This window comes from Leptodactylus fuscus, chromosome 3 (assembly GCF_031893055.1).
Source record: "Leptodactylus fuscus isolate aLepFus1 chromosome 3, aLepFus1.hap2, whole genome shotgun sequence".
NCBI classification, from domain to species: Eukaryota; Metazoa; Chordata; class Amphibia; order Anura; family Leptodactylidae; genus Leptodactylus; species Leptodactylus fuscus.
In genome coordinates, this window is record NC_134267.1 from 55,117,157 (window position 1) to 55,142,740 (window position 25,584).

The 25,584-nt window shown below is 40.6% G+C and overlaps 1 protein-coding gene across 3 annotated transcripts in view; it reads left to right on the plus strand.

Annotated features, from left to right (window-relative positions):
- The window catches only part of RALGAPA2 (Ral GTPase activating protein catalytic subunit alpha 2), a 214,841-nt gene that overhangs the window by 88,504 nt on the left and 100,753 nt on the right, over window positions 1-25,584 (plus strand). For all 3 annotated transcript variants that reach the window (XM_075267599.1, XM_075267600.1, XM_075267601.1), the window contains 10 exons: window positions 1,482-1,540; window positions 2,784-2,892; window positions 5,786-5,896; window positions 6,483-6,551; window positions 7,855-7,992; window positions 9,667-9,850; window positions 11,247-12,018; window positions 13,843-13,914; window positions 23,950-24,073; window positions 24,935-25,090. In XM_075267599.1, coding sequence (XP_075123700.1) covers window positions 1,482-1,540; window positions 2,784-2,892; window positions 5,786-5,896; window positions 6,483-6,551; window positions 7,855-7,992; window positions 9,667-9,850; window positions 11,247-12,018; window positions 13,843-13,914; window positions 23,950-24,073; window positions 24,935-25,090 — 1,794 coding nt within the window. The remainder of the gene's footprint in view (window positions 1-1,481; window positions 1,541-2,783; window positions 2,893-5,785; window positions 5,897-6,482; window positions 6,552-7,854; window positions 7,993-9,666; window positions 9,851-11,246; window positions 12,019-13,842; window positions 13,915-23,949; window positions 24,074-24,934; window positions 25,091-25,584) is intronic.

Consider the following 25,584-nt stretch of genomic DNA (forward strand, 5'->3'; position numbering starts at 1 on the left):
TTTGTAATTTCATTTCATGCTATTGGACGTTCTTTACGAGTGTCAAGGCCCTACTGGTACAAAACAAGCAACCCTTACAGTTTTTTGTGTCCAATCTATACATGAAATAACCCTATATAAGAAAATAACTGTAGTGTGTACAACCGCATGTAGTGTAGGGAATTTACAGGGCGCAGCACAGTATGAAATATTAAAGACAGGGCTGTGGAGTCAGAAAGCTCTGACCCCATATCAGAGTCCTCCACAAGCCAACTCCAACTCCTTCATTAATTGGGTGACAGCCATGGTCAGACAGGTGCTCTAAAGCTCTTCAAATTCACAAAAAAGCCAGAAATGAATGTAAAGGTAAATATGTGACAAACTATACAGCTAATTAAATATACAATATCAACAATTGTTTAATGTAAAATAATCATTTTATTTAGAAGCTTTTGTTTCCACCCAACTCCATGACTCTGACTCCTTGTTAAAGGCATTAGCCCATAAACAGCCTTTTGTCACCTATCTACATGATAGTTAAGTGTGATGTCTCTGGAGTCCCCACTGCTGTAACCACCTTTAATCAAAATCCCCCTGTCGGTCCCATAGCCTTGAATGGAGTAACAGGACACATGGTCATCCATCATTTAATCCCCCCCCCCCCTCTCCATGATCTGTAGTGATCGGTGCTGATCTCAAAGGCGGGGCTTATACTGTGGACAGGTGATGAACATTATTTGTGGCACAGCCTATGTAACATAAAATATGCTACTTCCATTTTGTCCTTTAAACGAAGAAGTCTTCTAATTTAATTTTCATCAGTCTGTTGCTTTTGCAGTAGAGGAGCCATAATAATAATAAAGGGTTAATCCCATCTAAAGTCTTTCCCGACTGAGATAGAAATAGCCTTTCCCTGGCTCCTGTGATAGTCAGGAGACTCCTATAGAGGCATAGCTCCCATGGTAGTTACTGAAACAGCATGGCATATTAAGCTTTCTCCGTAATTCCTCAAGATACAGAACTGTGTAGTACGCTCTTATGCGGGAATTACGGAAGAGCAATGTTCGCCTATTTTCATGGGAAAGCAAGCCTTGTATTCCTGTCTCAAACCTGCTTGGCCGAGATCAGTATACCCTTTTCAGAATATCTTTTTTGCCCGGTTTTATTGCCAGAATCTCAACATTTCTGGATTGTCCTGATACATTAAAGTGCTTGTATAGGATTAGAAATGCATGGCTGCTTTCCTTCTAAAACGGCACCATCCATAGGTTGTATATGGTATTGCAACTGAGCCACATGGAAGTTGATGAAATAGCATAACTATGTTCTGGTAATGCTTGCCGCTGATTTTTGCTATATTGAAGTTGTTTTTCCCAGATGGGCTATACGTATGAGTTTACATACATTTGGTTAGCAGTACAGAATATGCATGTAATGACAGATTGATGTATAGATTATTCCTGTCCTATCCATAAGAATATTAATCCTTGTTTTCTATCTAGATCGTCTTGATTAACATTTTGATCAAAAACGCCAGGGAGGAGCCGAATGAAGCGTCAAGGTAATATTACAGGAAGTCACATTGACACTTTATTGCGATTTTCTCTTTTATCATAGGATTTTCTTTGACTTACGGTTTATTGGTGGTTAGAGAGTGGCTGAAATACTATATTATTAAAGGGGTATTCTCTTCTCAAAGTGTAAGGGATATTGGTTATGTCATAGGGACAAATAGGAGAGAATGTCGTTGCAGCGAGAAATACATGGAGTTACATAAAACATAACCTTTAATTGTCTCCATTAAATTAATATATATGTCTAAATCAAGCAGACATAGCGATCATATGCGGCTAGGTGCAGTGTAAAGTCCCCTTTTGTAAATAATTTCCTCCACCTTATATTGGCTCAGAAATGATGAGGGAGATTAGAAGTGTCAGGGCTGAACACTTGAGACGTTATTGTATATGAGGACTATTAGGAATTGTGTTACACGTCTGTGCTATCAGGATTTTTACGGTCATATTGACTTTGCTGATATTGGTCCATACTGGCCATGTCTCATTTTAATATACCTAGGTATTGTGATAGACTATGCAAAGAACTTTATAATCAGTGGGGGTCCGACCTCTGCGACCGCACTGATCCTGAGACAGATGGTGATGCAGCACTGTTTTAGCTCTGTAGCCCCTTGTAAGCTTAACCTACTTGTACCGCTCGTGTCCATTTGACTGTTTTAGGAATTGTAGCTCCTTCCCAATCCCTTACATTGGTGATATGTCCAGGTCTTTCTCAGGATCAGGTCCAGGAGGTCGCACCCCTCCCTTATTTATGATACAATGGCATATTCTAGTGTTACGCAGTGACTTTATTAAATGGGAATACCACTTTAGGTTGAGGCTCCACGTTGCGGAAATGCAGATTTTGTTGCATTTTTTTTTTTTTTTTTTAAACCAAATCCAGAAGTGGATTCAGCAGAAGGTAGAAGTAGAAGAACTTCCTATATATTTCCCATTCCCTCTGTAGCCATTTGTAGCTTTGGCTCATAAAACCACAGTAAAATCTGCAAAAAAAAAAAAGCTGCATTTCATCAACCTGGGGCCTTAGCCTTACATAGGATTTTCACCCACAACACCGGCTATTTAAAGACATGTCTACTCTTAACATTGCTCAGATTGTCAATCTTGCTGTAATTCCAGCTTGATTTTACTGTTAGACTAGTATAGAAATGTCATTATAAGGCGAGAACACCTGCTTCTTGCCTTGGTGCTGTCCTTATTATCTCTAATGATATTCTTTGTGTTAAGGTGCATTGCGATCTGCTGTCTTGGGTTATGGATCTGTGAAGAGCTGGTAGAGAATACCAATCATCCTCAGATTATCGATGCCATTAACGTTATTGGAGTTACACTAAAGGTAATTTTTGCTGGATATATCACTATGTTTTACTACTACATTTGTGTTACAGAGCACATTACAGTTCTTAAAAATGTACCTTTGTTATGTATACTATTGTAGATTTGGAGAAAATCAACTCACATCATAGCCATGGGAGGATTAACTCTTACTGTTTAGGGAGGTGCAGGCAGGAGATGGTAAGAGTCTAAGCAATAAGAGCAGTGCTCCTACGGCTGAAGGCCCGCCCCCAGTGCACAAACTGCCTAACTTGGATAAGATTTCAAAGTAGTTTTTCTCCAAATTTACAAACCTGACTTAGATAACAAAGCTATGCTGTTCATTACTGTAATGTACTCTGTAATATGGTGATGAGTGTTCATTTACATTCTCATTTGCATAACATTTCAAAGTCGTTTTTTCCAAATCTCCGAAACAGACATAAATAACAAAGGTATGTTATTTATCACAGTGATGTGCTCTGTAACATGGTGGTGACAGCTGAATACGCCTGTAGGAGGGGTAGGCTCCATTTAGTAGGTACTGCTCCACTGATTTACACAGTTAGATTTATTTTCCTCTCGCCACCTCTGGTCCTGAGCAATCGGTGCAGTTAGTTTTGGTGCTCAATGTGATGGTGGTATCTGGAAGGAGCAGACAGGAGGGTAGGATTCAGAGCTTTTTGTCTGTAGATTTTCACCCTCACTTACCTGCTCCTACTTGAGACCACACACTTGACATTGTAGAGAGTAATTGACATTTCAGACACCAAAACTAACTGCACCGATATCTCAGGAGTGGTGGGGATTAGAGAGTAAAACTGAGTGTGGCACCCATTAAAGAACTGAAGATGGTGATGTGGTTGGTAAAAAGTCACACACCTACTATTGGTACCTAGGTTTTCACCTAAAGGCAGCTATGTCATAAATTGAAAAACCTCTACCTGTGAAAGCAAGGGAGTTATCTCCTGCCATTCCACTTATACTATCAAGTACTGTCTTTCTCTTGTAAACCCTTGGAGAGATGTGTAAGATTGGTTAATGATTAGTGAATAGGGAGCATGTAATAAGTGCAATGTAATACCGCATAAATGAGCAATTACAATTCTCCATATCAAAAGCTGAAATGAAGCCTGACCTTGTGCACTTGTCTGTATGACTACCCAGAAGTAACTAATAAGCTTTAGGGTTAATGAGGGCACAATGACATTCCGCCCACAGTGTGGGAGATGAATGGCCGCCTAATACTGTTTTTCTTTCTTTTTATTTCTTTAGTTTGAGGAGAGTTTCTGCTCCACATTAGAGTTTCTAAATATTAAGAAGAGATTGTTTTTTATTGTGACAGGTCCCATGTAACATGCCTGAATCATACCTCTTCAGTATTTAAAGGGCATGTGAGAGGCGTCCACAGAAAACTCATTTCATTGTTGTTCTTGTTGCATTTCTCATGTCTGAGGTGCTTTATACAGACTTTAGAGATAAATCTTCCCAGCATGCTTTTCTAGTATGTTCGGGTTGATGGACTCACGCGTTGTAATCACTAAGCCCTTTTCTGTTGTGTGTTGAGAAGAGGGGGACAGTCTTTGCTATGACATTGAGTGAGACTGGCATTCCACATAGTGCACGTCATACCAAGAGAGAAGGGTGCAGGTACCAGTGATGGAATCAGTTCAGACACCCAAGGTTCAGATTCTCAAGCTGCAGCATCTAGATTGAGATGGTTACCTTCAGTCCCCAAATAACCCCTTTTAATGTGTCAATTAAGTGGCACAGAAACAAAGCTTCTTAAAGGGGTTGTGTGGGAATAGGAAACTTTACACACTGCAGTGGATAAACATGCTTTCTCTATAGATAAGGGTCCTGCAGCACTACAAATTATTAGGCCCGGTTCACATCTGCGCATGAGTTTCCTTTTGGGGAGTCCACTTAGGGACCCTCAAACGCAAACCTAATTCGCATAAAAAAGGGGTTACCTTAGGAATCCTGCAGAACCCATAGACTATAATGGGGTCCTTGTTTCCGCGGAGAGAAAAGTGCTGCTTGCATATATAACTCCTTTAAGGTCAGGTTTACAAATTTGTCATTTTCTTCATTTTTTTGGTCCCTATGGTTATAGAAATAATAGCAGTGTCAGATCTGTTATCAGACACCAGCAGCATCCAATAGATCCCATAACAGGGTCTGTCAGCTTTGGATTACGGGGTCATTTCATGACAAAATAGCATGGCATGTCACACCGTTTTGCCTTTGCAGAATCTGTGACACATGATATAGATGTGAGTGCAGTCTGGAAAGTATTGTTTTTATTAAAAGCACAAGCGGTTTAGATATAAAGTGCGCAGTCAGTCCCAGGATTGCGTCTTTTTTGGTGTTTGTGGGCCGCGTGCTGTGATTGGGTATATGACTGTATTTCTGCAAATGTAACTTAGTTTTAGCTGGTATCAAAATGAAATATTTTTTATTGTACGGCATCCAAAGCAGCTTATGTATATGCATTGAGTGTTACTTTTACCATGTATTTGGCTCTCACTACTATACGATACAGATAAAAGCAGCTTTGTGTAGCTTGTGTCTTGTCTTTGTGCCCTGTGTTCTTCTATTTCCATCTCTTACTGCTTTCTAGCACCGCTGGTTTCAGCACCACGGACAGTTCGTCACTGCACTTTGTCTTTACAGAGTATACATATAGCAGCCAGCAGCTTGTTAGCTGTGGATTTATCTGATGTGTCGTATAGTAGACAAAGAAGTAAAGTAGGAATCAAATACTTATAGATTTGTGTAATATAATAGGTTACTAATATATAAGGTGGTGATGTTACCATACTTGTTCCATCTCTTATTATTGCAGCTATATTTGGGAAGGAGTATCACTGTATGTTAACACTTTACTGTATGTGATTTTGGTTACTTTACAGTTTTCCAACAAAACCGTAGCCCAGGTGGCCTGTGATGTGCTTCAGCTTCTGGTTTCCTATTGGCGTGAACTTCAGAACGCTGATTTACCTTTGTGTAGAAAGATCACAGAGGTATGTTATATACGTCCAGTCCTCCTTTATAGGAGTATACATGTGATGGGGGTATTCAGCCAATAACACTTCCATTGTAGAACTACAACTTATGATTTCTGACTTCAAGTATTAATTCTTTGGATTTGTATGATCTTTGTTTGCTATCATCAAAGGGGCTGACCAGCTTTTATTTTTTCTGGGTGACCTAACCTCTGGATAGGGCATCAATAAGAGATGAGTGGGGGATCTGTTACTCAGGATCCTGCTAGTTAGTTCTTGTACGAATGCCACAATCTCTTTAATTCACATGCTATGTTTTTCATAGCAGCCTTGCAATGCGATTCCAAGTAGACCCCATGTGAAGGCTGCCTAGCGCACTACTACCCAGACCGCATTGTTCAACTGAGACCCTGAGATTTTCCAACATGGAGTCTAAGCTCTGTGTGTGATCTGTAGCACATTACCAGCCTATATAAGCACATAGTATGGCCAGATATTTCACATTTGAAAGTATTTAGTTCAATATGTTGTGTAATATTTTAATTTTTTGTCACATATCCTTAGTTTCAGTAAATTAACCTATATTTTCTTATTTCTTTTGCAGATTTTGGTAGCAACTATTTCATTCCTTCTGCCAAGTGCAGAGAATTCCTCAGTGGAAAGCGATAAAAAGGTATTTGTTGCCAGTGGTCAGCATACTGTATCAGAGGAACATAATACACAACATACTATAATGTATACAGAGCTACATTTCCTGAAATATCAGTGGTTTCATTTATAATATTTCACTATAAATTTTAAGACATAAATTGTAATATAGTTTAATCTATAACAATAATTTATCATTCCGTGCTTACAGTGATGTGAAAAGTGACGTGTACTCATCCAGATGTCTTATTGCGTTTTTATTACGGGGAAGAAATTGTAATAATACTGTGTAGTCTACCTTTAACTGATGTTAGGGCCAGGAAACACAAGTCCATGTGATGGCCACATTTTCTTGGCTTGGTCATGGCTTAAAGGGGTTTTCCCAACTGGCATGCTCACCAACTTGCAGGCTGTGTGCTCTGTTCACTTCCTGGTTTTCTCAGTAAATTGGTGGACGGGGTTTCACTTGCTCTGCTTCATAGCAGTACATGTTTGCAGTCAGTAATGAGGGATGGTTGTAAATAAATTAGCACAGTATCACTGGAAGATGCACAATATGAAGCTGATGTAGCAGAGCTGGATTTGATAAATGATGAGAATCCCAAACTTACATGCTACAGGACCAAGAGTCCGCTTGCAATAAACTCACTTTTAGGTCTCTTTTACACACAGAGGTAACAGGCTCCCTGTCTCAGCCCTTATCAGCAAAAATCAAGTGGAAAGGGAGATAAACAACTCAGAAATACAAGCTCACTCTGAGCACTCGGCTCCCCCTCCCCTCCTGAATGCAGGGAGCTATGTCACTTGTCCTGAGCGGAGAGATAAGACCATCCCCAGGTCTGTGGTTATGGAAATTTATTACAGCTGCAGTTGGTTGGGGAAATGCATCCACTATACAGACCGTGTGCCCTGGGCCTGATATCACTGCTTGAATTGGTCAATCTTTATTCATTATGAAAAAAAAAGTGGTTCTCACATTCCTATGGTAATAGTTGACTTCCAGTAGTACTTGTTCCTGGCTGAGTCCTGGCTATAGTGCCCAAGGTCAGATGTGCTGTATGCAGTTATAAGGTCTATGAGTTTGTGGCCATTGTTTCATTTCTTAATGTACAGTCTCTCAATATTGGCTTTAGGATGATGATGATAATGATAGTAGGAGTAGTAGTGGAGGAAGTGCCTAGTAGCGTAGCAGTACATTATTTCATCTTCAGTTGATGACCTATCCTTGTCATTAGTTATTATGTCCCCTTTGTTTTAATAAATTCTTGTACTCACATTTCTGAATCCAATATTACTGACATTACTGTTTTTCTATTATTTTTATTCAGTTTATAGTGTCCTTGTTGCTGTGCTTGTTGGACTGGTGCATGGCTCTTCCACTCCAGACACTACTTGAGCCTATCTCTACATCTCCCCTTGAAGACCCAAACGTTCTGAAACCTTCCCTCCTTGACTACATTTACAGGGTATGTATGCTAGATGCTATGATGATGTATCCAGCTGCTGACATGAGCAGCCGTCTCTAGACGGGGACAATGTGATTACAGCCAGAGGCTGTGCACTGCTGGGTCACGCTGCGCCTCACCGTTTATGAGGGTCAAATGGAGGTTTGTGCAATTCGTGTGATTTGTGTATTTCTGTGCATCATGAAAGCTGCTGAGCTAGCGTGACTCTTAAAATGATGGCAATATGGGAGTTTGTTTTTCATGGAGAGGTTCTTTTACAAGCACTTTGCAACAAAATAGTGCTGTTTCATGTAGTGTTCATTAATGGGACCCAATAAGTGCCAGGTTATCAAATATTCTGGATTGTCAGGTTGTTCTGACATCCATCTGTAGTGGCCATTGGTTTAGCGGCATGCAGCAGCTGCTCTCTGTCTTTTCTTCATAAAAAAGTATCTAAAATCAGTTGTAAGGGTACTGTACCTATACTAAAGATATAGTTCATGGTATGTTCACATGGCAGAGATAGGAATATGAAGCCACAAGGTCGAGTGTCAGAAATACATCTGAACGTGGCTGTTCTATGTTGTTTCCATTGGTCCCATCTTTACAGTTATGGGATCTCTCTCTCTCTCTCTCTCTCTCTCTCTCTCTCTCTCTCTCTCTCTCTCTCTCTCTCTCTCATAAAGATAGATAGAGATATATATGTGTGTATATGTATATATATTTATTTTGCTACGCTGCTGTGTTTCCATAACCCCTGTTTACCACTTTAGGAGTTACAGAACCTGTGTAACTGAGGCCGCACGCTGCACAGTGTTTTTGGCTGTAGAAAATACGCTGTATTGTACAGTCCCACTGTGAATGAATTTTCATTCATTCTCATTTCCACATTCCAGAAATAAGGCTTTACAAAAATGTGGACAATTTTGATAAACACAGCTTGTTCATTTTACCTGCAAAAGTTCTGCCTTTTTTCCAATGGACACATATGCGGAAAGCAAAAGCAAAAAAAAAAAAAAAAAAAAACTTCAGCTGTTTTTTTTTTTCTCTCTCTCTCCTGTGTCCATGAAATGGTCCTTTAAGAGCCATCTTTTTTTTCCGTTTGGCAGCAGCAGAAACACTGTGAGAAAATAAACAGCATTTTACAGTCCTTGCAAAGTGCACACTGCAGAAAAATACGTGCAGCGGAAACACTGTGATTTCCAAAACTTTTGCGGTTTTGGAAATCACAGCATGTCAGTTATACCTACAGAAACACTTGCGGTTTCGTTATAGATATAATCAAAGCAGAAAGACTTTCTGTGAAAAACCTTGATGCGATACTGACGCGTTTTTTCCCTGCAGTGCTTTTTTTTTGCTGCAGCCTGCTATGTGGGGCCTTGGCCTAACACACATTTTGCTGAAATAAATGAGAAGTATTTCCTATTTGGTTCTCTCTGCTTCGTTACCTGTGAAATTCCACATTGTGTTAAAATTTGGTGGCAAATTTTTTTCAAATGCTGGATTTTTATTTATTTTTTTACTCGTCATTGATGACCGATGTACATGGAGCATGCTGCTTCCTATATTCTCTTATCTTTTTAGTCCATTATTCTGATTCTATGACAGATCAGAACTGACAAAGCAATGCCAGTGTGAACGTAGCCTTATACTAATGGATAGGTGTTGTGATTTCACTCTGATTCTCCATTGTAGGTTCTACACTGTTGTGTATGTGGTTCTAATACATACACCCAACAAAGCCAATATATACTGAGCCTAGCTGACCTCTCCTCCATGGAATACGATCCATTTCTACCGCTAGGGACCGTGAAGAATTCGGAACCTCCACCTTCTTATTCCTCCTCTGACTTCAGCAATCTCCTGACAGTGGCAGAAGGTGAGCAGCGATCAGGTTGATTCATTTTTGTTTCAACATAATCCCCTAAGAATCGTGAGTACTAAACGTCACTGCCGATAGGTTTCCATCCTGGATGAAAACAAACACATAAATAATCCCGCTTCGCTTTCTCTGAAAAGAAAATGCATTTAGTACAACAAGTTCCCCCTTTGTCTAAATTCATAGAAATGGTTTTGTCAGTCTTTAGAAGTAATTACGGTAAACATTCAGAAACGTTGATGGGTTTGTAAAAGAAATTTAACGTAATGAAATAGGTAGAATATAATTGAGTGCTTTGATGGCGGCACAAGCGTATTACAGCGCTGGCTCCTGAAAGTAAACACTTTTCATGTGTTTAGAGCTGTAGTTTAAAGTGTAACAGATCTGAGTAATGTTTTTGTGGCTTGTAGATGAAATGTTCTTTTCTTTCTTTGGTAAACTTATTTTGGAGTTGTTTTGTACATCTGAGCAGCTATTGGATTAGTAGGGTTGAATCACTTTTTGTGTATGCGATCTCCAACAGAAAGATAGATCTCTTAAAGGGGGTTTCTGGGTTTTTATAATTGATGACCTTTGAATAGGTCATCAGTTGGAGATCAGCGGGAATCAGATACCAAAGACCCCCATGGATCAGCTGTTTCCTAATTGCCTGCAATGTCACATTTATCGATCACATGGCTCGTTCACAGCTCAGTTCCATTCAAGTGAACGGGTTGAGCTGTGAAACCAAACGCAAGCTCCGTCTTTGGTAAATAGTGAAAAGTCTGCAGGGCTCACCTAAACGTTGCAGCCTTTATAAACAGCTGATCCTAAGGATAGGTCATGAATTACGGAGTCTGTAAAACGTCTTTAAAGGGAATGCATCATCAGAAAATTACATATTGCTTGAAGGGGTTGTCCAGGAATTAGATTTTGACAAGAAGGCCGGGGAAGGTGAAAAAAACAAAATCCCTACTCATTTGTCCTTGGCGATCTGGTGAAGCCTACCACAGTCTGGTCCATCAGCTCTCCGGGCTTGTTCCAGCACAAGTTCTCGCTGCACGTGACTACTAAGGCCTATTAGTAGCCTAAGGAAAGGAACCAGGACATCACAGGTGACATATGTGAGTGATATACAGGGTCCTTTCCTTAGGCCACTGCTTAGTCTCTGTGGTCAAGTGTTGCAGGGCTTCCACTGGAACAAGCCCCGATGTGCCATTGGACTGGGCCACAATGGGCCACATTGGAGCACCGGGGACAAGTGAGTGTGTGTTTCTACGTTTAATGGATGAAAGCCTGAAAAATTATATCCAATAAATTCAGTTAAAACTGTAATAACTTATTATTAAATTGTGTATGTCTATAGAGCGTGTGTGTGTATGTATATTATATATTCTAATTTTTTTCTGCATTCTAGAAAAGAAAAGGCGAAATCTGGAGCTCATACCTCTAACTGCACGTATGGTCATGACGCAGCTTGTCAACCATCTTGGACACTATCCTCTGAGCGGTGGCCCGGCTATTTTGCATAGTCTAATAAGTGAGAACCATGATAACCCATTTGTGGAGTCAGTTGAGCTTTCCAACGATGTATTCCGAAGCCCGAACCTGCAGCTTTTTGTATTCAATGATAGTGCTCTTATTTCATATCTACAAATCCCTCCAGCAAATTCCTTTGAGAGAGACTCAACAACTGGGGTGCCCGGCGATGTGCGTATAATTGTCCGAGATATCTCAGGGAAATACTCATGGGATGGTGGAATCATGTATGGTCCATTAGAGTGTCCCTCGACGGCCACAAAGCAAAGAAAACTTCAAAGTGGACACCGGGATTGTAGTGATCCAGGTTTGACACAGTCAGATTTATTTGATGGGGATGAATTGGATGCCCTTGATACATTACTGGAAAAACTTGGCAGCACAAGTCCAGAGTGCCTACAACATGCTGAACTGAGACTGAACGAGCCGGCTTTACCTCCTGTTGGAATGAGCCAAGAACAAGAACAGGAAATCATACAGGCAATCACGAGGCAAAGCGCAAGCGAATCTGAGCACATAGCGAGATCTAATTGTGACCCAAGCGTGAAGGTTTCATCCCAGGAGGAGCCCAGCACTGCAGAACCACAAGCACCTTTTTATTTCTGTAGACTTTTGCTGAATGATCTAGGAATGAACTCCTGGGAGAAAAGGTACGTTAAGATGGGCTTATATATCGAGTTTAGCTCCAATAATTGCTTAAGTGGGTTTTTCAAGACATATTGATAATATATACTGCTGACCTATCCACAGGATTAGTTATAGTGCGAGATTGGTGGGGGACTGACATTTGGACCCAGCACCGATCAGCTGATTTGGCTGCCAAAAACCGTATACTAGATATAAGCCTGAATCAGCTCTGCTCTTATTGAAGAGAATCAGAGCAGAGCTGCAAGACCCCTGATGCCGCCTCTGCAGTGTACCCCTCTGTATAACCTCTGACTCTGTATACTATAGTAGTGGCACCAGGGGACTGCAACTCTCCTCCCATTCTCTTCCATAGGTGCAGCCCTGGTTCAGGCTGTGTATCTTGTATATGACATCCAGCAGCTAACGCTAGGTTCATACTAGCGTTCGAGTTTTCGCCCTTCAGGTCTTCTACATGCAAACTCCATAGACTTGCAGAACTTTTTCTCTCCACCTATTTTAACTGGAATGGGGTGCGGAGTCTTGCACTGAGCCTCAAATGCTAGTGTGAACCTAGCTGAAATCAGCTAATTGGTACAGGATTCGGGTGTCATACCCCAGGGGTGTAGTTATAGGGAGTGTTACATGAGGGACGCCAAAGGTCTGTTTGTAATAAAAGAAAATAATGTGTCTCATCTATAATACTGGTAAGATTTTACATTGGGGCCCAGGATCTTTAATTTTCACCTCTGTCAGACCCCCTCCCATCTGATGACCTATAGATAGATAGGTCATCTGTTTCCATTATCCATAGGTCTGGAACAACCCTTCACTGATTCGCTGTTCTATTCTTAGCTTTAACCTTAAGGATGCAGTGTATGATGCCGAGACCCTCGCTCTTACAGTTACAGGAATATTTTAACTGCCCTGAATGGATACTAATGACTAATTGTATTAAAGCTGTAGAGTGCTGCCACATGGTGCACCTGGCTGCATGCACTATGTTCGGATGTGCCTGACAAGTTTACGTGCGGCTCAGCAGTTAGCCGTCACATGCAGGCTGCATCTCTACATGTCCCAGCTTGGAATAGGAAAGTGCATTTTGGCGGTAAAATCACGTGGCTGGAAGCACCATGTGGCAGCACATTTAGCATAGATTCACATGGTGCATTTCTGTTGCGATTGTGTTGCTCTTTTCAATCAAAGCATCTCGTAACATGTAATTTACAGTGCTATTCTAACCACTAAAAATAAGCGCAATATTTAAAAAAAAAAAAAAAAAAAAAAAAAAAGAGATAAATCCTCTTCATGTCTCTGTTATAAACAGAAGCCAGGTCACTTGTGTGAATAGCGCCTAAGCCATACACTTACTTTCATGAAGAGTTTTGCTCTTATAAATATGCGTTTGTTACAGGGTGTATTTAAAAGGGGGTGTCCCAGTAGGCACTTATGCACTATCCACAGGACAGGGGATAACTATCAAGTCGCTGAGTGTCCGGCTGCCCGGTCCCCTAGTGACCAGGCGTGAATGAAGCGCCAATTGGCTTATGTGACTGCTGCTCCATCCACTGCTATGCGGCTGTGGGGACTGTAATCTGTAATGGGACAACCAGTAACCCTGAATGTTTGTGCTACACAGTAGTACTCTACATCCCTCGTAGAAATTATTGAATGTCTCTTGCCCTGTGTCAAGTCTTATTTCTCTGCTGCTTCGATTTTACTCTAAATTGCGGCACTTGCTGCAGTTATTTATTTCACAAGCCTTATTTTACAAATCGTGATTTTTTTTTTTATTTTTTTTTTATATTTAATATCCTGTAATATACAACTTAACTGGTGTCTTTCTACAGGAAAAATTTCCACCTGCTGAAGAAAAATTCCAAATTATTGCGAGAGCTTAAGAATTTGGATTCCAGACAGTGGTAAGGACATTGTACATTTTCTTATCAAATGTATGCCACATGTAAGGGGGGTAGGGCACCTCAGGCTGAATTTATTATTTCCTTACACAGAGTGCAGAGTATTTTTTATGTATAGCATTTAATTTAGTAATATATATATATATATATATATATATATATATATATATATGTGTGTGTGTGTGCGAGATTGAGAGAGATATTATATATAATATGTGAGTGTGTGTGTAAAAGTGTAAAATGTGTAGCATTTTATATATATATATATATATATATATATATATATATATATATATATATATACCGATGGCTGGTCAGGTAATGTAGGGGGTGTACATCTCACTCAGACTACTCAGGTGGGTGAGATGAGGTAAACTCCAGGAATGTTTGTTCCCAGCAGACAACTTTCGTCATCTGCTGAGTATTTTGGTAAATGCTCAGTACTGGGCTGGATTTTTAGGAATGACAGGTAGGATTGGTAGTGGGACCTGTCATTCCACCCGCCCTCCAGTCCACACTTTGGGGATGTTTTGGTAGCAACTCAGCTGCAGCAAGTCTCCTTGTCAAGGAGGCTTAAGAAGCCAGCTCCAGCAGCAACACTTGGGTAGGGCTTGGCTGGAGAGCTGACAGAGAGATCATATTTTTGGAGCTGTGTCCTGAATGATTCTACTGGATTTCTGTTGTTGAGGTGAGGTAACCTATTCTTATGTTTAGTTAGAGCCTAGCCGGGCAGGTATTGTTTCCTTTTGTTGCTGCACTATATTTTTGAGTGAAAATAAAACTCTACATTTGTTTTGGACTAAAGAAACTGGACTTGTGTGTCTATGCCACCCCACCTAGCAACCCCAGACCCTGACATATATATATATATATATGTGTGTGTATATTTATTTATGAAATAATAGACAATAATGAACTGAATTGACAGTGAGCGGTAACGCCCTCGGTCGGCGCTGAGCTCTGCTTGGGAACCTAGCCTGAGGCTAAGTAATTCAGTTTCTGATAAATTCTTTCTTTTTTTTTTCCCCCAAATTGAATAATGCAAAATGTTATAAACTATTTTTGGACTCTGAGCCCCCCCCCCCGCCACCACCCCATTCACATGCCAGTATTGCCCACTTTTGTTACATGATACATAGATTAAAGTTTTTTCTTTGCCCATGTGCATTCCCTTCATGTTTTACTCTGCAGTTTGCTCGTTTCTCACATTGCATGAAACCAACTTTTTATTCTATAAAATACTTTATACAAATGAATTTCTTATTGCGCTGCAGTTTTAGGCCTTGGCACGCTTGTGCTTCCTGTACAATGTATGTTACATGTGAGTTCTGTACGCTTTCCGTGAGCGATGTTTAAAGATTCTTGAATTCTGTCGAATTGTCATTCTTTCAATTAGTATTGGGGTTCGTTGGCCACCTTGTACACCATTAAAGGGGGGTAATATATGTATTTAGGATATAATTTAATACCATCAGTTCCTTGCAATGTGTGAGCTGCTGTATATTCCCGGGTATAATAAGGAGGTAAGCTGGTTGGAAAGTGTTTTTTGTCTTTTATGCTTCGTTTGACTTTCATAGAAATAGGTCATGAAGAAGCTGTCGAAACGCAGTAGCAAAAGTAGCAAGTAAGTAGAGCAATAACTCAGCCGGAAGCTTAGAGAGAAAATCAAAAGAAGCAGGTTTCCATTCAAACCATGCTGCAGAATAAAGTGGTTACAACCAAAATCCAGGTGACAAGGCTTGTCTGTAAGGGTTACTCCGACTCTCTCCTGCCGTGTGTCAGCAGGCTCCCTGAGAGGACATTCATGTAGCGGTAATTCTCTGCCATCCATACATTTATTATTGTTAATGTAAGTCTTTTGTTATCGGACATAGTGATTCAAGAAAAGTTTCCCTACCAGCTGCTGAGCACCAAGCTCCAGTGGTTCAGCCGAATCAGCGGGAGGAACAGTCTTTAGACATTAAAAAGAAATCATTTTGGGGCAAACAGTCTGTTAAGGGAAGTCATGCTGAACGCAAGGAATCCTCTGGCTCTTAAACAGACACAAGTCATGACAAGGTTTTATATTTTGTGCACATGAAATGAAGATCCCAGGGTCCAATGTAAATGTAGTGTAATTCTATATTTGCTCTTTTACCTGATACCAATTTTAAGGTTCGTTGTGCAAAAATAGTTAAACCTACCGTATATACTCGAGTATAAGCTGACCCGAATATAAGCCGTGGCCCCTAATTTTACCACAAAAATCTGGGAAAACTTATTGACTCGAGTATAAGCCGAGGAGGGGAAATGCAGCAGCTACTGGAAAATTTCAAAAATTAAAATGTTTGGAGTTTTTGGGTGCAGTAGTTGCTGGGGAAGGGGAGGGGGTGTTTTGGTTGTCTGTTTGCCCCTTCCCTTGAGGACTGGTTTTTTTTCCCCCCCACTTGGAATTCAGCCTGGCTGAATATAGGGTATCTGCAGTGCTCCTATTACCCCCTTCCTGACGGAACAGGAGCACTGCAGATACCCTAAATTCAAAAGACCTGTCACTTTCAGACATAGGGGTACCTAATGTATATGTGTTTCACAGTAATGTTCTACTTTTATATGTATTCTAGGGAAAGGAGTGATTTACAACTTTTATTTTATTTATTTTATTTTTTTTAAAGCTTCTTTTTTTTCACTATGTTATGGGAGATTCTATACATTACTATTGTGGCTGGTCATAGTAAATTTTGTATATGTACTCTTATATTTTAACCTTGTTGTGTTTTTTTTTTTTTTTAAATAAAAAACAACTCCTTGAGGCCTTGGCCCCATGGGATGGAAACACTGCAGGAAAAATTTCAGCGTTTTACAGTACAAGCAAAGTGGATGGAATTCTAGTGAATCTCATGCACACTTTGCAGTAAAAACCGCTGTGTGGGCATGCTAAGATTTCCAAAACCGGTGCAGCTTTGGAAATCGCTGCATGTCAATTATATCTATGGAAATACTGGCTGTTTCCCAGTATAATTGCAACAGAAAGTCAGTGGAGGAAACCTCAGTGAACTTTCTGTTAAAAGGGCTGCAGAAGAACATGCGATGTGTTGCCGCCACTGTTTTCCCTGCAGCGCTCTTTAGCTGTGGGACTTCCCGTAGGGCCTCAGCCTAAGGCTTGGTTCATATCTGCGCTTATTGTCTGTGTTGCCGCTTATCTCCACGTATTTCAGATGGAAACCCGGCAGACAAAACTTTCTATTTTAGTCTATTTCTAGTTTCCGCGGGTAAGTGGATTGGGATTCCGTTTTTCGGGTTCCCCAATGGACCCGAGCGCTAGTGTGAACCTAGTCTATGTTAAGATCTCTGTTACTATGGAGCCCTGCCACACACATAACTGAAAAGCAGTATAACATTGGCGCCGCTTAATGGCTTATGTGATCTCCTCATGGGAGAACTGTTCCATAGCCAAAAATGAGACACAGTTTCCTTTGACCCATGGCATTTGTAGGGTTAATCATTTTGATCGGCGTTGCCTTCAGACATGCTGCCAGCTGACTATGCTGCACACCTCTCATCTACTGAGGCCCAGTAGATGTGGATTTCTGCTACAAAGCATTCTATATAAGGGTCTAAAGCTACCTAGTGATGTTAGTACATATATATAGCGGTTAGTGAATCTAGTTGTCTTAAGAAATTGTTTAAAGGGAATCATCGTCTTGGTGCAACTGTTGCGATGGGCCTGTAGATAATATAAAGTGCATGTCCTTGTGTTCACCCATTTTTATTGCTCCCCCAATCCGTTTAAAATCCCCCGTTTTCTGATTGAGTTTCTGCGCAGCTCCGTGTGCCTCCATGTTTACAGACTACAAATACACCCTGTGCACCCTTATCGTGCGGCCATACTCACTTCATTAGTCCTTTACCTATTATTATCCTATCAAATATACATTTAGTATACAGTAGGGGATAGACAATGTGGGGCGCACTTCCTGTGCTCGGTGAGAACACTCTGTAGAACGGAGACCTCAAGTGTTCCTTCCCGACCATGACTGATCGAAGGCGATCAACATTGATTTGATGAGAGAACACAGGAGTGGTAGGAGACTGTAGCCATCCGATGGAGTTGGCTGGAAGGGAAATCCACTTTTCTAGAACTTTGTCACGTCTGTAGGAGTCAGTGTCAGCAGAAAATGATTTATTTTCAGAATTGACCATAGTTTTGTCTTACTGTAGCCTGTGAGTGAGATATAGAATGGGAAACCAATAGTATGGATAATATCCCGCTGTTAGAACTTCTGTTCTTTTATTGATGGCTGTGTTATTTTAGCATCTTCGCTTTTCCTGTGCAGCGTTCAGTGTTGACATAGCGTTCAGTCATTATGGGGAATTGCATACAATATTTAGATGTTTTAGTAGGTGCAGATATTTCTGGGATTCCCTCCAATCCCCGGTTGGCTGCAGACAGCTCCCTGCTGTTAACATGCCACGCAGCCCAAATGCTGTCATCTCATAGAAGGCTACAGAGGTTTAGGAAAGAAGAAATCTCATTTGTGCCCCCTAAAGATAAGACTGGATATTACGTGATATTCCCATTTAATGGGGAGCAGGATCCCCCCTTACACCAGAAACCCTCATCCTATCTACGTCATGGAAAGGATTGCACACATTATTTCAAAAAAATTATTTTTTTTTCAGCATCTGATGTTTTCTGTCGACCCCAGCAGAACATTAGGAAGTGTGAACGAGTTAAAGCCACGCGGCTTGTTCTCCATTGTCGTTGGCCCTCCACTCTCCATTTTCAGCTTTTCCTCAAAGGATGCATTGATTATTCCTAGCCCACGCCAGGATCATCATGCACTATTCATGACGATTGTGTGCCAAGGGAGATAGATTTCCTTTTGTGTACACCAGCTGAAAAACAGCAGCTTCAATAAGGAGTTTGCCAGGGTAGGGAAACTTTTCATATCTGGCTTTTATTTCATTTTCGCAGCTGATGGCGAGCCGCCCGCATTAGGATACAGTTAAGCAAACTTTCTCCATGCACAGTTAATTGGTCCTCTTAGACTTTTAATGGCTTGGCTTTCTTTCAGCGATTGCTGCATGCGCTCTACAATGAGGGAGATGCATTAGTCATAAATCACAACCTTATCTACAAATTTGTGTTAAAATTGAATCATTTCAATGAATAAATAAAGCAGTAATATGTGACTTGGGCTCTTTCCGTCATGCTAAGCTGTATACTGCAGATGTATTGTGTCATAGCCGTGTGTGATTTATGCTCTTCATAATGCACAGTTTAGGGAGAACTTACTGCAGTGGATGGAGCAAGCAATAGGATCACATCCGACAGCAGATGGTACAAACAAGCCATTTACTACAGGCTCCACTATTTATGGGCAACATAAATCCGCTAAATACACTTTAAATTAGAAGTGTGTGAATCATTAGGATTACGGTTTTTTGTAATTTCACTTGGATGATTTTTTTTTTTTCTCAATACATTTTTACTCATTGGAATCAACAAGGTGAAGAGACCACAAAAACACAAGGGAAAGAGTGTGCTGTGATTTGGAGAAAAATAAAAAAAATAAAAATAAAAATTGCAGCAAGTGTGGCATTCCTGACTGTTATAGATGGAAGATGCAAAGCGAAGCCCCAGCAGCAGAAGAAGCGTTCCTAAGGCCGGGGGCCCAACGTGTCGGAAAAAAAGTGGCGTTTTGTAGCCACAGCAAAGTGGAATCCCATCCCTAATTTGGGGTAAAAAACGCGTAGGAGATGGAGCATGTCAGTTATACCTATGGAAATGCCGGCACTTTACCTGTAGGTGTAATTGAAGCAGAAAGTCTGCAGAGTAAACCTCTGTGAACTTTCTATGCAAAGCACTGCAGGAAGAACCGTATATTGTTGATACCGCGATTTTTCCCACAGCGTTTTTGTTTTGTTTTGTTTTTTTATTTTGCTGACGGATGCCACATGGGGCCTTATCCTAAAGCACAAAAAATAATGATTTTCTTTAAACGGGAGGTGCAATGCAGAGTTAGGCTCCATTCCCACGGAGTAACGTGCCGCACATTCAGACTCGTATACACGTGTCAGAGTGTGAGCGCTCAAAACGGATCCCATTCAGGCTTTTTAACCCATTGATTTCAATGCGTAGCGCGCGTGAGCCAGCACACATTGAAGTGAATGGGATCTGTTTTGAGCGCTCACACTGACATGTATACGTGTTTGAATGTGCGGCACGTTACTCCGTGGGAACGGAGCCTAAGAAAAGCACCTTTGGAAACAGTCCTACAAAGAATTGTCATCAGTTTGTTACAGATTTTCCTTCTGACAGACTCCCTTTAAGTTGTTGGTGACCTAAACTTGTACTTGGTCCCTATCATTGCAGGGACCTTATAGATACATAGGAAGTATGGAGCTCTTGCATCAGCTGCTTTCTTTCCTCTCCGCTGTCTTGTATTACTTCAGATACCAACATAGCGATGGATTACGGCAGAAACTAACCATGATTAATATTGTTCCTGCAACTTGTATGAAGCCGGTGATATCCCCGCAGCTGATTGAATTATTCTGAAAATCAATGTGGAGCCTCATTACATCTGTCATGGACATAGGTGTAATTGTATTACTCCAGGACGAACAATACGTTTTATACAGATGTATGAAAGAGAACTGTAACTGATTATATATTACTTATATACTTCTCTAGTGTTTCAGAGTTATATACAACTAAGGGCTCATTCACATCTGCACCCATACTCCGTTCTGCAGTTTTCCGTTTCCTGCACAAAACAGGGACAGGAGACGGAAACCTGCAGGCATGTTTCAATCCCATTCATTTGAATGGGCTTGAAAAGTCTCTGGCCATGTGCGCCGGTGAGCGTTTTATGCGCTCCGTGGCAAAACCGTTTTTATTAAACCGGACACAGAGTCGGACATGCAGTACTCTGTGTCCGGTTTAAAAAAGACGGTTTCGCCGTGGAGCGCATAAAACGCTCGCCAGCACTCACAGCCGGACTCTGCATGACAGGTTTCAGGCTCTGGTGTGAACCCAGCGTAATACATTTTATGCTTAAGTATCTTAAAAGGATTGTCCATTTTGGCATACCCATCTCAAAATACCCATTCTAGGTTAATGGGACACTGTTTGTCTAACCAATTTTTTTTTTTTTGCTCCAATATTGCCCAGTTTTCGTTCCCTCTGGATCCATCTGCCGACAGACCGGCGTTTACTCCTCTCTCCTTTACTCCGCTGATCCAGGCATCCTTATACTGGGCAGTGATCATTCAACCTATCATCGGTTTGCGTAAAAAGCTCTTTATGGTGGACTCTACACCCCAAAACATCTTTATGATTTCAATTCTACAAACTACTCCATGTGCCACAAAACACAGTGACCACAACTGACCCTCTTCTATAGTCTGCAGACCCTCAAGGCTATGCCCCGTCTTCCCCAGCATTCACTGTTGGGTAAGAAGGGCTTCGTTTTCTAATGTCACGATGATCGCTGTTAAATCAGAAAAGGAAGATGAATGAACTTTTTTGCTCATTGTGGTTTCTATAGTTTTCTGAATATGAGAATGACATCAGATACGTGATCATCTCCTGCAGCAACAGGCACATGTGATATCAAGGCCCCAAAGCCCTTAGGCACAGAGTTGTTAAGTAGACATGTTGATTAATTCTGCAAGGGGAGAAATTGAATTAGGTAAGGAGAATCCCAGTGATAATTTAATTGGAAGGCTATTGAGGTAGCAAACACCAGCAATTTATAGATTTACATTGGCTGAATGAAAGAACGAAGCCGTGGAGCAATTATTGAATGAGTCTCTTGGCTGTGCTCATTACAACTATTCAGCTCTTTATATGTCTGTAAGTGTTATTTGTGGCCGCGCTTCCTTCCCGGGTTATATTTATTGCAGTGGAGAAGTGTAGAGGTATATACTTTAAAGCTGATTTGCTCAGTCTGTCTCAATTCCTGTTGGAGTATGGCATGCGGGAGAGAACAAAGAGCAAACAGTTTGTAGACCATTGTGCTCTGATGAGATGGCTGCTATTAGCCGACCATTGCAATCACAGTTTTGCACAGATTGCCGTACTGCGTGATGGATACATCTTCATTTCCAGCTTAAGCAAAGGTAGCTTCACATGCTCTGTTTTGGCAACTGTGCCTTATCCCGATGAGGGAAACATTAAAGTTTGTTTTTGTTTTGTTTTTTTTATAAAACTTTTTTTTTTTTTTTGCTTTAATTTGTGTGCTTTGTATGTCATCAGAACCCACCCTGCAGATAGGTTATGTATATAATATCCTAATAATGATATCCTAATAGTTCTAAACTCAATTGCTTTTTGGCAAAAATGGGGAGGGGATCCAGCTGTCAGGACCCCTCACAGATCAGCCTTTTCTCTTGACACGTAGCTCTGCACTGCTCACTTGCTGGACTATTGATAGTGGTGGTTGTGTACTCCAGTGGTATCCAATTCAAGTGTACTATACATCACTGCAGTGCTCTCAACAATACCCGAAGTGAGCAGCACCTAGCATGTAAACGGTAGCTGGGGTAGCGCAACCAGGAAAGCAGCAGACCCTTGACAATATGAAATTGATAACCTATTTTAGTGGTTGGTCATCAGTTTTTAAAATCTGGATAACCTCTTTACTCTTGGATGGACATGTCCAGATGTATGTGCCAGAAGTTAACCAGCTTTTCAAAACATTATTCTGCTTTTTCATCACAGAATTGGCTTCTTCCTCTCCCTCCTTACGGTGTCCATGCACGGTGATGCAATTGTCTTCCTGGGTTCACTAGCTAAGCCAGTCCTCTTCTACATCATGGTTGATTCTGTGACAGAGAAGGCATCTGCCTTAGCTAACGGACAGAACCAAAGAGCCAATTCAATATATGTTCTGCACCAACAGGAGGCAAAGCCCTGTTAATGTGCCGGATTGCTGCCGGGAATAGGCGAGGGTAGTTAAACCTAGAACGTTAAATACTTCGAGTTATGTTCTATGGCATTTCATACAGGATAAAATATATTGTTCTACAAGTGGACAAGGCCTTTAAATGCATTTACAATATTCTACTTGTGTAAGGACAGTCTATCTTTTGCATACCAAATCACAATATTAAAGGAATTTTCCAGGATTATGGTATTGTTACCTGGTCCTTTTAAGATTGGTTCAACACACCGCCTTCCCCACCCTCCATATCAGCTGTTTAGCGAAGCTGCAGTATTTGGGCGAGCATTGTGGCCTTTCACTGCTCCCCAAGAACAGTGTTGTAGTGTGTGTAGCAGCTATGCTTGGTATTGCAGCTCAGCCCCATTGACTTGAATAGGACTGAGCAGTAGACAAGCATTGTGGACAGCTGATTGGTGAGTCTGGTATTGATGACCTATCCAGGTTATCAATATGTAAATCTTGTAAAACCCCTTAACTCTAGGTTCACAGTAGCATTGTCTGTCCGTTGTTCTGTTCCATAAGGTGTCTTTTGTATTTAAACAAAGTGGTAGAACGGAAATTCGTAATATACTTTATTAACAAACGTTGGATCCTTTCTGTGAAACGCTGCATTTTTTAAAATTCTTTTCCTTGTTTCTGTATTGAGAGCTTTTTTTTTTTTGCCTCTCACGAAATGTTACTGTGTATGGAGATCGGACTGTGTAATATATAGAGAAAATGTTATAACTGTTATATAAAACGTATAAACTTGCTTTTGGTGTCATATGAAAGTGCAAATTCCCTTCTACATTATGTAATGTCTGAGTGATAACTGTTTAAAGTCACTCTCCCCCACCCTCACTTTCTCTCCATCTTGCACAGCCTGTACTCCATACACAGTAACATTCAGTCAGAGGCAGAAACCTCTCTCAATACAGAAACAAGGGAAAGAGTGAAAAATGCAGGATTTCACCGAAAGGATCCCAAATTTGTTAATAAAGTATATTATAAAATCTTATTACCGACAGAAATAGGGTAATATTGATAAACTGACAGTTTATTGGTTTTGTTCAGTACTAACAAAAAACCCTTAATTGTATATTTGTACTCTGTTTCTTTTCTTTACTAGTCGTGAGACCCACAAGATCGCTGTGTTTTACATCGCTGAAGGACAGGAGGATAAGTGCTCCATACTTTCCAACAGCGGGGGAAGCAAGGCCTATGAAGACTTTGTAGCAGGCCTCGGATGGGAGGTAATTCTTCTTCTGATTTGCAGTTTGATTTTCATTCTTTTTGCATGCTGAAGCCTAAAAGGAATCCTAAATGGAATAAGAAGTTCTTTTTTAAAAAAAAAAAAAAAAAAAAAAAAAATCACACATTAATAATTCTTTCATTGGATCCAGCTCTTTTTTTGTTTTGTGGAACTTCACCAAATTGAGCTGTGTGTACAAGTCATGTATTTAATGGGACCCCTTTATGTTCTGTCTCTGTTTTATTCCATGAAATATATAAATACCGTAGTGTAGAGCTTATTGTACATACACTGTAATTATAGCCTATTATTCCCATAATAGATCCAACAATTTCTTCTAGTTAAGTTCACAACATATCATTAGAGGAACTGGAGCTCTGTTTTTGGATACAAAGCTACAAATTCTTTGCTTCATCTCACACGCTGTTAAAAAGGAAATATTCTGTCCACTTGCTGCCACCACTAGGGGGAGCATCCTGAAGACAATGCTATTCAACTCCTTTCTAATAATACTCTATCTAGTGGCAGCATGTAACCATAGGTTTATGTCTTAATATTGGTAAAATGTAATCTCCTTGTGCTGCTTCTCAACCTAGCAGGCACTGTACTGTGGTTGACTTATCGACAGGGGAACTGCAATAAACTCATTGAAACAATTCAATTTTTTTAAAATAAATAATGAATAAAATCACATGACTAACAGGCATCAACCAACCCAAACAAAAGGGGCATATACAAAAACCCAGAGAAAGGCAGACTGGCTCCCAATTCCTGTGTGAAACTAGTGTAACCCAGACCTACTGTTTAGTATATTTAGGCTTTATACTTTATGTAATTGTAACCTGTTTTATCTATATTTAAGGTCGACCTTTCAACTCACTGTGGGTTTATGGGTGGTCTACAGAGGAACGGAAGCACTGGACAGACTGCACCTTATTACGCTACCTCTACTGTTGAAGTCATTTTTCATGTCTCTACGCGCATGTTGTCTGATTCAGATGATTCACTGACCAAAAAGGTAACGGATGAGAACACAATTGTAATAGTATTTGCATATCTAATGTGTTTGGTAGCTATAAAACATGGAGTTAGTGCACAGACATTGCAGTATTGGATATTGAACTAATAATAATAATAATTTTATAAATCTAGCACCAGCATATTCCACAGCACTTTATAAATCAGAGGGTACATGAACAGATAACATTAGACAATACAATGTGACAAAATTATGAAATGTATCAAACAATAGGAGCAGGGCTCTTCACCCGTTTCTGCATAAAAATGGCGGACCCCATTATATTCCGTGGGATCTGTGGTTAGCGGTTTAGCGTTCTGGCTCTCCATGGTTCGGGTCCCCTGAATGACAGAGATCTGTGCACCAAGATGAACCTTGCCTTAGAAAATTTTTCTGCTTCTGACTGACCACGGCTGTCAGCCATTTACGAAGGAATTGGAGTCAGTGGTCTGGGCTACCGACTCCACAGCCCTGTTTAAATATTTTTCTGATAT